The sequence below is a fragment of the Bufo bufo genome, chromosome 8 (genome assembly GCF_905171765.1).
Source record: "Bufo bufo chromosome 8, aBufBuf1.1, whole genome shotgun sequence".
In the NCBI taxonomy this organism is placed as follows: Eukaryota; Metazoa; Chordata; class Amphibia; order Anura; family Bufonidae; genus Bufo; species Bufo bufo.
The window spans coordinates 16447317-16461202 of NC_053396.1; the positions used below are offsets into that span (position 1 = coordinate 16447317).

Below are 13886 nucleotides of genomic sequence, written 5' to 3' on the forward strand. Positions count from 1 at the left end.
CCCTCACTGTCCTCCATCACCTCTGCTCTGTATATACTGTATACCCTCACTGTCCTCCATCACCTCCGCTCTGTATATACTATATACCCTCACTGTCCTCCATCACCTCCGCTCTGTATATACTGTATACCCTCACTGTCCCCATCACCTCTGCTCTGTATATACTGTATATTTACAGATGTCATGTTGCTCTCTGCCTCCATCCTGTGGTCAGATCCATGTACAGCAGGCACTATAGACATCATCCTGCTCTCTGCCACCATCCTGTGGTCAGAGCAGTATATAGCGGGCACTGTAGTTGTCATCCTGCTCTCTGCTGCCATCCTGTGGTCCGAGCAGTATATAGCGGGCACTGTAGAAGTCATCCTGCACTCTGCCTCCATCCTGTGGTCAGAGCCATGTACAGCAGGCACTGTAAATGTATATCTTCTCTTTGCCGCCATCCTGTGGTCAGATCCATGTACAGCAGGCACTATAGACATCATCCTGCTCCCTGCCACCATCCTGTGGTCAGAGCAGTATATAGCGGGCACTGTAGATGTCATCCTGCTCTCTGCTGCCATCCTGTGGTCCGAGCAGTATATAGCGGGCACTGTAGAAGTCATCCTGCACTCTGCCGCCATCCTGTGGTCAGATCCATGTACAGCAGGCACTGTAGACATCATCCTGCTCTCTGCCGCCATCCTGTGGTCAGATCCATGTACAGCAGGCACTATAGACATCATCCTGCTCTCTGCTGCCATCTTGTGGTCAGATCCATGTACAGCAGGCACTGTAGATGTCATCCTTCTCTTTGCCGCATCCTGTCGTCAGCGTAGTGTATAGCAGGTACTGTAGACATTATCCTGCTCTATGCCGCCATCCTGTGGTTAGAGCAGTATATAGCGGCCTTGCCGGGCACTGTAGACGTCATCCTGCTCTCTGCCGCCATCCTGTGGTCAGATCCATGTACAGCAGGCACTGTAGACGTCATCCTGCTCTCTGCCGCCATCCTGTGGTCAGATCAGTATATAGCGGGCACTGTATATGCCATGTTGCTCTCTGCCGCCATCATATGGTCACAGCAGTATATAGTGGGCACTGTAGATGTATTCTTGATCTCTGCCGCCATCTAGGCACCTCAGTCCGACACTGCCTGCTGTACATGAATATGTCCACAGGATGGCAGCAGAGAGCAACATGGCATATACAGTGCCCGCTATATACTGCTCTGACCACAGGATGGCGGCAGAGAGCAGGATGATGTCTATAGTGCCTGCTGTACATGGATCTGACCACAGGATGGCGGCAAAGAGAAGAAATACATCTACAGTGCCCACTATTTACTGCTGTGACCATATGATGGCGGCAGAGAGCAACATGACATATACAGTGCCCACTATATACTGATCTGACTAGGGTTGTTGTTGGTATCGAAATTTCGATACCCAATCGATACTTTTGTCCCGGTATCGATACGATACCGGGATTTCCATTTTTTCAATACTGGGCTGCCCTGCTGCGCAGTCTAGTATCTCTGAACATGAGCGCGCTGCTGTCGGCGCGCTCATGTTCCCTCAGTAGCACAGGGGAGAAGGAAGCAGTCTCTCCCTCCCCCCTGTGCTGCTGCTGCCACCAATGGGGAGAGAGGAGCGGAGGAGGGGCGGGCGCACGGCGCCACCAATGATAGGACTTTTCCTACACAGAGCGGCCCCCAGAGATGTCCCAGCACTTACTATTATTCCTGGGCGCCGCTCCGTTCGCCCGCTGTGCCCTAGTACTGTCTCCTGCTCCACAGAATCGCATTGCCGGCACCCTGACAGGGAGCTGCGATCAGCGGCAGATAACCCTCAGGTGCGGCACCTGAGGGGTTAACTGCCGCTGATCTGCCAGTACCCGCCTCCTGTATTAAGGGGTAATTATCATTGGTGGCGCAGTGCACCCCCCCATTAAAATCATTGGTGGCACAGTGCCCCCACCCCCAGTATTAAAAGGGTCCCCTCCCCTCCCCCTCATTGGTGGTGTAATGGCAGCTTCTGATCGGAGCCCCAGCAGTGTAAGCCTGGGGCTCCAATCGGTTACCATGGCAGCCAGGATGCTACTGAAGCCCTGGCTGCCATGGTAACATCCCTGCTGCTGTGTGCACAGAGCACAGGTCAGCAGGGACAGTGTGAAGTCCTATTCACCCTGATAGAGATCTATCAGGGTGAATGGGACAAGGGATGAAAAAAATCCCAGGTTCTAGCCCCTAAGGGGGGAAATAGTTATTAAATAAAAAGTGTAAAAAAATAAAAATAAATAAAAAAAAAAGTAAAAAAAACCCCCACCAAAATATTAAATATGAATCACCCCCTTTCCCAATTTCACATATAAAATATATAAACAATAAATAAACATATCACATATCGCCGCGTCAGAAAAGTCCAAACTATTAAAATATTTAAAAAAATCTATGCGGTGAACGCCGGAACAGAAAAAAGAAATAAAAACTGCGCGATTCAGCATTTTTTAAAATGCGGAATGCATGTGGCTTTTTTGGTTTATTTTTCCGCGTGGTATCGAATGGTATCGAGTATCGCAATACTTTTTTATGGTATCGAAACCGAATCAAAATTTTGGTATCGCAAAATCGCAACAACTCTAGATCTGACCACAGGATGGCGGCAGAGAGCAGGGTGACATCTACAGTGCCTGCTGTACAAGGATCTGACCACAGGATGGCGGTAGATAGCAGGATGACATTTACAGTGCCTGCTGTACATGGATCTGACCACAGGATGGCGGCAGATAGCAGGATGACATCTACAGTGCCTGCTGTACATGGCTCTGACCACAGAATGGCGGCAAAGAGCAGGAACGCATCTACAGTGCCTGCTATGACCACAGGATGGCGGCAGAGAGCAGGATGACATCTACCGTGCTTGCTGTACATGGATATGACCACAGGATGGCGGCAGAGAGCAGTATGACATCTACAGAGCCTGCTGTCAGGCTCGGACTGGCTCACAGGGGTACAGGTGACAGTGGCATTGCGAGGGGGGAGCAGGCGGGTGCGGACCGCACTGGGTGACACCAGTCTGATGGGGTGAGTCACCCGCCGGACCCAGTGGCGGATTATAATAGGGGCGTTCGGGTCGGTAGCCACGGGTCCGGCATCCCTGGGGGGCCCAACGTCGACCCGAAAGCCCACATACTGCGGCGGGGCACGGTAACAAATAGTTCCCTGCCCTGCCAGCGATCACCGCCATAGGCTTCAGACGTAGTAGGTTCGCGCACCTATGTCGAGAGAGACACAGGACAATGAAGAATGTGCGCCTGCCTCACCATGCCGGACACAGGTAAGTATTAGCTTTTAATTGCTTTTTATTTTTTATTTTCTGTGTGTGCCAACTTTGGGGGGGGGGGGGGGGGGCAGAGGAGGAAATGGGTCAGTGTGGTAGCAAATCAGTTCGGGGGGAGGGGCAGATTATTGAATGGGGGAAAATCACTTCATGGGGGCAGTGTGGGGGTAAATTACTTTATGGGGGGCAGTGTGGGGGCAAATTACTTCAGGGGTGCAGTGTGGGGACAAATTCTTCATGGTGGGCAGTGTGGGGCCAAATTACTTCAGGGGGTGTGGGGGCAAATTACTTCAGATAGTGCAGTGTGGGGGGGAAATTATATCATTGGGGGGCAGTGTGGGGGCAAATTACTTCATGGGGCAGTGTGGGGGCAAATTACTTCATGGGGCAGTGTGGGGGCAAATTACACGGACCCAACACCCCCCCGTTGGCGATCTGTCCACTTAGCCCCCTCCCCCACATCAGCGGTCTGTTTACTATCCAATCCCCCGCCCCCCCTTGGGTCGGTCGGCAGGCTCAGTGAAGGACATGAAGGGACGTCAGCAGCGCCGCTGGCGGAGCTTGATGGATGTCCCCTACGTGACTCGTTCGCATAGGTCAGAACACGATGACCACACGAAGGAGCGGTCACCAGAAGAAATTGAACAGCATTTGGTGTCTCAGTCAGCCAGCAAAAGTGGGGTGCACCTGACCGGTTGCCCTGACTACCTGGGGAGCAGTGGGAAGACAGTCTGGGACTTGGTGTCACCCTTATTTGGCAAGGGGTACCATCTTTATGTGGACAATTTCTACACAAGTGTGCCCCTCTTCAGGCATTTGTTCCTAGAACAGATTGGCTGCTGTGGCACCGTGCAAACTAGTCGCGTGGGCTTCCCCCAACGGCTCGTTACCACCCGTCTTGCAAGGGGGGAGAGGGCTGCCTTGTGTAACGAAGAACTGCTCGCGGTGAAATGGAGAGACAAGCGTGACGTTTACATGCTCTCCTCCATTCACGCAGACACGACAATACAAATTGAACGGGCAACCAGTGTCATTGAAAAGCCCCTCTCGGTCCATGACTATAATTTGCTCATGGGAGGGGTGGACTTCAATGACCAGATGTTGGCTCCTTATCTACTTTCCCGCAGGACCAGACGCTGGTATAAGAAGGTGTCTGTATACCTAATTCAATTGGCTCTGTACAATAGTTTTGTTCACTACAGTAAGGCTGGGAGAACAGGATCCTTCCTCAAATTTCAGGAAGAGATCATCAAGAACCTCCTGTATCCAGGAGGTTCCATGGCCCCATCCACCAGTGTAGCGAGCCGTCTACACGAGCGACATTTCCCCAATGTCGTTCCTGGTACCTCAAACCAACCGTCACCCCGAAAAAGATGTCGTGTCTGTAGCAGGAGTGGAATAAGGCGTGACACCCGCTATTTCTGTCCTGACTGTCCTGACCACCCTGCCCTATGCTTAGGAGAGTGTTTCCGGAAGTACCACACACAGGTACACTTAGCATAGGGATCACATCTCACCAGGACAGGCACACAGGGCTATTAGGGCCCTTTCTCTCACAGCTGCTGCAAACCTCTCCATTCACCTGGGACAAAGTGCATAACGTACTTCGCCACATCTCCAGGCGATTTGCGCTTTGCACATTGTCCCATGGGGAAGGAGAGGTTTGTCCTATAAAGGTTAAAAAAAAAAAAAAAATCACAGGTAAGCAAAAAAGTTAATGTTCCAAAAGTTCAATAAAGTTTATAAAAGTTAATGTTCTGTTCAAATGTTATATAAAGTTAATGTTAATAAATTTATTGCGTTGCGGCCTGTTTTTTTTTTTTTACCTTCCAGGTGGACCAACCGATCGACTAGCTGCAGCACTGATGTGCATTCTGACAGAAGCATTGCGCTGCTGTCAGATTACACAAAGTCGGTGTATGCGGCGCTGCAAGACGAGATTTCTCCTCTGCAATAAAAAAGATACGTTTGCCGAGGCTTATGAGCTGAGGAGGTGGCGGTGTTCATATGCTTTGGCAAACATTTTTTATAAAAAATAAATAAATTCCAGCAATGATTTATTCATCCACATCGATTGATGTGAATGGAGAAATCTGGTTTGCCAGGGCATACGAGCTAAGTGGGTATGGATGTTGGGCGGAGCTCCTATGTCCTGGCAGACGCCTTTCTCCTCCTTTTTCTTTTTTTGGCAGAGATTTTTTGATCCACATTGATCGATGCGAATGAAGAAATCTGTGCCGTTCATTTTTTCTTTCAGCCCAGAGGGTCTCCGCAATCATTACATGTATGGCCAGCATTAGGAGTTTCTGCTATTCTCCATATATTGAGCATATGGGTAATCGTTAATTTCTCACGATAATTTGTTTTCCCTTAGTCCTACCAGCAGCACAGATGGTGTTAACCACCCCCCATGGACTGGTAGGACCGGTGGAATTTTAATGAGCCCAAGTAATAATTAAACACTTAAACCTCCCCAATAAAGGAGGGAATCACCTCCAGCCTATTGTGTTTTTTTCTGTTCTCCGGACAGGTGGACTAGGCGGTGATTCCCCCTCTCTTAGGGGGGAATCTTTTTTTCATGTTATCTGCGAGCTTTGCCTCCGTTTTTACTATTATGGCTTGTCCGGCAGCTTACCTGCTGCCGGAGCTGCGCAGCGGTGCTTCGCTGCGGTGCATTTTTCGGCGTCCTCGGTCCTTTTCCTTGCGGCCGCTGGGCGCCGCCATCTTCCGAATCTGACTTCACTTCCAGAATTTTTTCCTTGCGACGCGATTTCGCGTCATTATTGCGATTTTTTTTTATATATAATTTGCGATTTTCCCTCCGGTTGGAGGTTTTATTGTATTCCTTCCTGGGGGGAAACCTTTTTATTTACTGTTATGTGTTTTCTCCTCTGGGGGCGGGGACTCGGCTCTGAGCCACTCCCTCCCCTATTTAAGGAAACATTGTGAACCAGGTCGTTCTCTGGCTGCACATGCTTTTTTAGCTAGCTCCCAGAGTCCCATAAGCTGGTGTTCCTCCACTTATTGGTGTCTTATTTCTGGTCCTCATTTTCAGCTATCTGCCGGTCTGCCTTTTCTTTTACCTTTCTCCTGAAACATTTATTGGTTGTTTACAGATGTTTTACTTATCCTTTTTTTTTTTTCTTTTTTCCCGCAGTGAGGTCGGCCAACGGTTATTCTAAGCTGAATTTACCTGCACTCGTAGGATCGCAGAAGATAAGCAGCTTGGGGCTTGGAATGAACCAGCTTGGGAGACTGGTTGGGAATCCCTTGTTCCGTTGACTTTAAAAAAAAAAAAAAAGCCTCCACGGGATTCGAATGGCAGAAAGGCGGTTTTTTTCCTGCTATGATTGTAGCGCGCTTTTGGAGGATAGCTGTCCCTACTCCAGGTGTGACCGCTGCCGTCCGAGGGTCCAACCTTCCACCGAACCTACGATGCAGGATATGTATCAGTGGGTAATAAGCCTGCTGGATGAGAGGCTTCCTACTCAGACTCCTATGGAGTCTTCGGCTCCAGTAGAGAGACCGTCCGTAGTCTCCTTGAGTTCCTCCTCCTCGGATGAGGAGGAGCTTACTTCATGCTTCTTTCCTCCTGATAAGACGCAAAAGTTACTTAAGTCCATCAGGTCGGGGGACCATGATGTTGACCTGGGGGAGCCCTCTGATCCCGCTAGTCGGGCACTTCGTGTCTTTAAAGCGGATGAGACCCTCCTCTCTGTCATGCGCACAGAGTGGAAGAAACCCGAAAGGGGTCTGATTCTAACTAAAGATTCAGAACCATGTTTCCGATGGCTAAACCCTTGGTGGAATCGTGGGGTTCCATTCCCAAGGTGGACATGGTGATTGCCAAACTGTCCAAGCGCACTCTGGTTCCTGCGGACGATGGGTCGAGTCTGCAGGATCCCCTTGACAGGAGAGCAGAGTGCACACTCAGGAGAGGTTATATGGCAGCTACAGCTTCCGCGTCTACGGCCATCGCTGCTACAGAAGTTTCTACCTTCCTCCGGTCTCGATTAAACCAGATCCAGATGGATGTGGATCAGAAGGTGTCTCGGGACGACATTCTGGCGGCTTTCAAGACTGTCAACCTGGCGATGAATTTAGTGTCTGATACAGCGCAACAACAGCTGAAGTTGGCGGCCAAAACCATAACCCTGGTGTCAGCGGCCCGCAGGCCTTTGTTGCTTAAGCCTTGGGTCGCTGACAATTCCATGTAGCCTTCCCTTTGAGCCCAACCGATTGTTCGACTCAGAGTTGGATAAGATTATGGAAGACCTGTCAGATTAAAAGGGGAAGAGTCTTCCCCAACAGTCCTTTCGGGGGCGGGGCAGACAAAACCGTGGTGGTAGGTCTGACCAGCAGTCAAGAGCCCGGAGGGACTGGGAAGCGCAGAGAAGAGGTTCGAGGCGCTCTCGTGAAGGAGCCAAGGATAAAAAATCCACCTCCTGACTACGGGCCTCCTCAATGCTCTTGGATGACTCCCGTGACTCCTGTCATCCTGCCAGAAGACTTCGGATCCCTGGGTCCTGAATGTCATATCAGAGGGGTACTCAATCAATCTTCTTTCTCTGTCTCCGGACAGGTTCATCAGAACTAAACTTCCACAGGCCGCAAGGCAGTCGGTTCTGGAGGCTTACATTCAGGATTAGATCCACAAGGGGGCTCTGGAGGAGGTTCCGGCAGGGGAACGGGGCTTAGGGATTTACTCACCAGTGTTTCTGGTTCCCAAGGCGTCAGGGGATCTCTGGATGATTATCAATTTGAGATTGATAATTTGAGATTGATATCTTCAATCGATACGTAAGGAAAGTAAGGTTCCGTATGGAAACCATCAGGTCAGTGGTTCACGTTCTCAATCCTGGAGATGTGACGGCAACCCTGGACCTCAAGGATGCATATTTGCACATCCCGATTCATCCTGCTTCCAGGAAATATCTCAGGATCGCGGTCCAGGTGTCACCAGACACCTTCAGTTCGTTGCCCTTCCCTTCGGCATTTCTTCTGTCCCTCACACTTTCACCAAGGTGGTAGTTTCTGTGGTGGCGGCTAGCACTCCAAGGACTGACCATCATTCCTTATCTGGACAATTGGCTTTTAAAAGTCTCTTCCTTTGTGGTCCTGACCCACCATCTTCATGTAGCGATTTCCTTTCTGTTCCGCTTAAGGTGGATCATCAACTGGCAGAAGTCGAACGTGAGCCCGTCGACTTCAGTAAGATATTTAGGCTTCATAATCGACTCCGTTGGGAGATCTCTCCGGTTGACTCCAGAAAGAAGATCCCGAATACAGAACATGGCAGAATTCCTATCCGTGCCTTGGCGAGTTCCAATTTGGACTCTCATCATGAAGATGTTGGGGCTCATGTCAGCGTCTGTGTAAGCAGTCCCTTGGGCTTTATGGCACCTCCGGCCGCTGCAGTCGGAGGTTCTCTCCAAATGGAATGGCAGCCCCGCCGGGCTGAACTCCCTGTGCTCCCTGTCTTGGCAAACTCGGCATTCCCTCAGATGGTGGAGCCATCTTTTAGACGGGAAGTCTATGACCCAGCCAACCTGGGTCATATTGACAACAGATGCGTCCCAAGTAGGCTGGGGTGCTCATCTAGACGATTCTCCAGTGCACAGATCCTGGTATCCTCAGGAGCGGCTCCTCTCATCCAATCTCCACGAGATTCAAGCTATCCGGCTAGCCCTCCTTCACTTCGCCCCTCAGATCTGGGGCAAAGCGGTGAAAGTCCAGTCAGACAATATGACTGCGGTACTTTACATCAACAAGCAGGGAGGCACAAGATCACTCACCCTCTTATCAGAGATCGGGGTGAATCTGGATTGGGCAGAATTGAACCTTTCACACTTATCTGCGATCCACATTCGAGGCTCCCTCAATATGATAGCGGATCGGTTGAGCCACGGTCTTCCAACAGTGGAGTGGTCTTTACATCCGGAGATATTCAAGCAGATAGTCCTCAAGTGTGGAATGCCAGAGGTGGATCTTATGGCAACAAGGTTCAACGCCAAGGTGGAGAGGTTTTGCTCCCTTTACAGGGAGGACAACCCCCTGGCGATAGATGTTCTGTCAATATCCTGGAGGTTCAGGCTGGCTTACATCTTCCCTCCCTTTTCCATGATACCGAGGGTATTGATGAAAATTCGTCAGGATCAGGCCTCGGTAATAGCCATCATACCGTTTTGGCCCAAGAGATCCTGGTTTACCCAGCTCATTCAGATGAGTCGGGGACATTATTGGAGGCTCCCCCCCACGGCAGACCCTGGTGTCATGGGACACTCACCTTTGCCAAGATCTGCACAGGTTCAACCTGACAGCCTGGAGGTTGATTAGTCCCTTCCCAGAATAGAAGGGCTTTCAGAGTCTGTCCTGAGAACGCAGTCTCATTCAAGAGCAGACTCTACTAAGAGAGCCTACTCACAGATTATGAGGATATTCTCTTCTTGGTGTTCCTCAAAGGAGGTGGCGTCTGCAGATCTCCCATTATAGACTAGATGCCAGATTAGCGGAGTACTCGGCCTTTGGGCAGACTATTCTTAGTTCTGCCAGGCATGATGGCCCTCCCTAGGGGTTCTTCTTGCTATCTCCCCATCTGTGCTGCTGGTAGGACGTAAGGGAATCGTTAATTTCTAACGATAATTTGTTTTCCCTTAGTCCTAACAGCAGCACACAAATTTTCCACCCTAGTAAGACTAGTTTTTTTCTTGCTATAACACAATGGGCTGGAGGTGATTCCCTCCTTTATAGGGGAGGTTTAAGTGTTTAATTATTACTTGGGCTCATTAAAATTCCGCCGGTCCTACCAGTCCATGGGGGGTGGTTAACCCCATCTGTGCTGCTGTTAGGACTAAGGGAAAACAAATTATCGTGAGAAATTAACGATTACCCATATGCTCAATATAAGGAGAATAGCAGAAACTCCTAATGCTGGCCATACATGTAATGATTGCGGAGACCCTCAAATGCCAGGGCAGTACAAACACCCCACAAATTACCCCATTTTGGAAAGAAGACACCCCAAGCTATTCGCTGAGGGGCATATTGAGTCCATGAAAGATTGAACTTTTTGTCCCAAGTTAGCGGAAAGGGAGACTTTGTGAGAAAAAAAAAAATCTTCTATGAACTCACCATGCCCCTCACGGAATACCTTGGGGTGTCTTCTTTCCAAAATAGGGTCACATGTGGGGTATTTATACTGCCCTTGCATTTTAGGGGTCCTAAAGCGTGAGAAGAAGTCTGGAATCCAAATGTCTAAAAATGCCCTCCTAAAAAGGTACTCATTGGAATTTGTGCCCCTTTGCGCACCTAGGCTGCAAAAAAGTGTCACACATGTTGTATCGCCGTACTCAGGAGAAGTAGGGAAATGTGTTTTGGGGTGTATTTTTACATATACCCATGCTGGGTGAGAGAAATAGCTCTGTAAAATGACAACTTTGTATAAAAAAAAATAAAAATGGGAAAAGTTGTCTTTTACAGAGATATTTCTCTCACCCAGCATGGGTATATGTAAAAATACACCCCAAAACACATTGCCCTACTTCTTCTGAGTACGGCGATACAACGTGTGACACTTTTTTGCAGTCTAGGTGCGCAAAGGGGCCCAAATTCCAATGAGTATCTTTAGGATTTCACAGGGCATTTTTTACGCATTTGGATTCCAAACTACTTCTCATGCTTTAGGGCCCCTAAAATGCCAGAGCAGTATAAATACCCCACAAGTGACCCCATTTTGGAAAGAAGACACCCCAAGGTATTTTGTGAGGGGCATGGCGAGTTCATGTAAAATTTTATTTTTTTGTCACAAGTTAGTGGAATATGAGGCTTTGTAAGAAAAAAAAAATATAAAAAAAAAATCATTTCCCGCTAACTTGTGCCCAAAAAAAAAAATATTCTAGGAACTCGCCATGCCCCTCACTGAATACCTTGGGTGTCTTCTTTCCAAAATGGGGTCACTTGTGGGGTATTTATACTGCCCTGGCATTTTAGGGGCCCTAAAGCGTGAGAAGTAGTTTGGAATCCAAATGCGTAAAAAATGCCCTGTGAAATCCTAAAGATACTCATTGGAATTTGGGCCCCTTTGTGCACCTAGGCTGCAAAAAAGTGTCACACATGTGGTATCGCCGTACTCAGGAGAAGTAGGGCAATGTGTTTTGGGGTGTATTTTTACATATACCCATACTGTGTGTGAGAAATATCTCTGTAAAATGACAACTTTGTATAAAAAAAAAAATAATGGGAAAAGTTGTCTTTTACAGAGATATTTATCTCACCCAGCATGGGTATATGTAAAAATACACCCCAAAACACATTGCCCTACTTCTGAGTACAGCGATACAACATGTGTGACACTTTTTTGCAGCCTAGGTGCGCAAAGGGGCCCAAATTCCAATGAGTACTTTTAGGATTTCACAGGGCATTTATACGCATTTGGATTCCAAACTACTTCTAACGCTTTATGACCCCTAAAATGCAAGGGCAGTATAAATACCCCACAAGTGACCCCATTTTAGAAAGAAGTCACCCCAAGGTATTCCGTGAGGGGTACGGTGAGTTCATGTAAAATTGTATTTTTTGTCACAAGTTAGTGGAATATGAGACTTTGTAAGAGAAAAAAAAATTTAAATTTTTTTTTCCGCTAACTTGTGACAAAAAATTTAAACTTCCATGAACTCACTATGCCCATCAGCGAATACCTTAGGGTTTCTACTTTCCGAAATGGGGTCATTTGTGGGGTGTTTCTACTGTCTAGGCATTGTAGAACCTCAGGAAACATGACAGGTGCTCAGTTACTGCATAAAGCCTGACACCACAGAGTTTCAGACACTCTTATGCCAGCCATAGTGCCATTACTAACGGCAGCAACCATGTTAACCACCCCCTCACATAAGCTTACCAGTCAAAAGGAAGAAAAAAAAAAAAAAAAAAAAAAAAAAAAAAAAAAGGCTGTTTATACTGTATACCTAGTTTACCGAAGCAAATCTAGTGCAGTATGGGTATACAGGGCAGAGGTGATGAGGACAGTGAGGGTATACAGACCTTCATTCTCATGATCGGCATTCGGCAGGAATCTCAGCACCAATAAGTTGTTGTAATGGATCAACCCCTTTGAAGAATTTATCTTTGTATAATGTTTTAGCTTAAATTTATATGAAGAGAGTTTACAAGGATTAGGAAAACATCAGTATTTTTCCAAATAGCGGCGCTACCGTAAGCTGAAGGTTGTCTGTGGTATTGCAGGTCAGTCCCATTCATTTAGCTCTAAACTGCAGAGCACATAGAACCCGACAACAAGTGCAGAGCTGTTACTGGAAGAACCCCGGATCAGCCGAGCGCCCCCCTTTTATTCTCATACTTTCCTTTTCCAGCCATATTGGTATTAAGTGGCCATCTTGTATACGGTAGGTGCCTGCATACAGTATACAGAACACTACGTGACATGTACACAGACTTGTGGCCTCATGGACCTGATCAAGAACCTGAAGGCTGCACCTCATCAATGAGTGTTTATTCACACGTGTCTGTATTAGTTACAAGTGATAAATATACGGGACACGTACGAGGATCAGTCCGCGACACAAGAAAGTCCATTGCTGGAATCGCGCTTCTACAGAATCAGTGACAGCATTGTGTCAGTATGATCTTGTAGAAGTAAGGTCAAGCATAGGCACATAGTATTATAAATCACTATAATGGCCTGCACTCCTGCAAGTCCGGAACGGACTCGCTCGTGTGAAACAGTCCTTAGTGTTACGTGTCTGATTATTGGTGCATCTTCTGGTCCGAAGAATACTGATATACAGATATAAGCAGTAGCCAGGCGTGGTGGTACGGTTGGATGACATCAGCCATGGTTTGGTTAATCCTGGAGAACTCTTCATTGGCACACAACATGAATGAAGACACGACCCATTGAATAACTAGCGTTTATTAAAGCACACTGCTTATATTGCTTCTTCAGTCGGCTAAATCCAAAGCTAAAACAAAGGACAACACAATGAGGGCAGAGGACCGGAGCGACAGGACATGCACAGCCAAAGTCAGCAGGCACAAGCAAGGGGCTTTAATTCTGCAATGTCAGTTCACGAATAGCGAGCGCGTAAATTCTACGTAGTCGTACGCAGAGGGCAACTCCCGGCCCTTACTGTCCATGTAGGGTTTCATGTGCGAGATGCAGTAGTCTGCCTGTTCACGTGAGAGATTCTGAAACGGAACAACACGGAGGTTAGTGGATTGTCTGAAGGAGATCAGGCACAATGCCTGCTAGGGTTGATCATGCTGAGTAAAACGACCCCTCTGTAGTTGAAATCTGTTGTCCCAGTTTTAGAGAAGTCTGCAGTTATGTGTTCAGGGCACCGAGGGGCAGATCTAGCCCCTCGGAGCACCACTTCACTACTGCTTTTCCCCATTAGTCGCTCCCCCCTTCCCCATTAGTGACAGGGCCAGAACGGAGGAATGCGAGGATGCCTGGCCCTGTCACACACGCCTGATAGGGAAAAGCAGAGGTGAAGCTGTGCTCCAAGGGGCTAGTCCTGCCTCTCAGTGCACTGAATGCCTCATTAGTAT

General features: G+C 48.2%; 1 protein-coding gene across 7 annotated transcripts in view; it reads right to left on the bottom strand.

Annotated features, from left to right (window-relative positions):
• Positions 1-13230: 13230 nt before the first annotated feature.
• SPTAN1 (spectrin alpha, non-erythrocytic 1) overlaps positions 13231-13886 on the bottom strand; it is a 46294-nt gene continuing 45638 nt past the window's right edge. For 6 of the 7 annotated variants that reach the window (XM_040404780.1, XM_040404779.1, XM_040404776.1 and 3 more), the window contains one exon: positions 13237-13523. In XM_040404780.1, coding sequence (XP_040260714.1) covers positions 13398-13523 — 126 coding nt within the window. In that variant the 3' untranslated portion in view covers positions 13237-13397. Of the gene's footprint in view, positions 13524-13886 lie in introns of all 7 variants that reach the window. The other variant, XM_040404774.1, reaches the window with a different exon arrangement.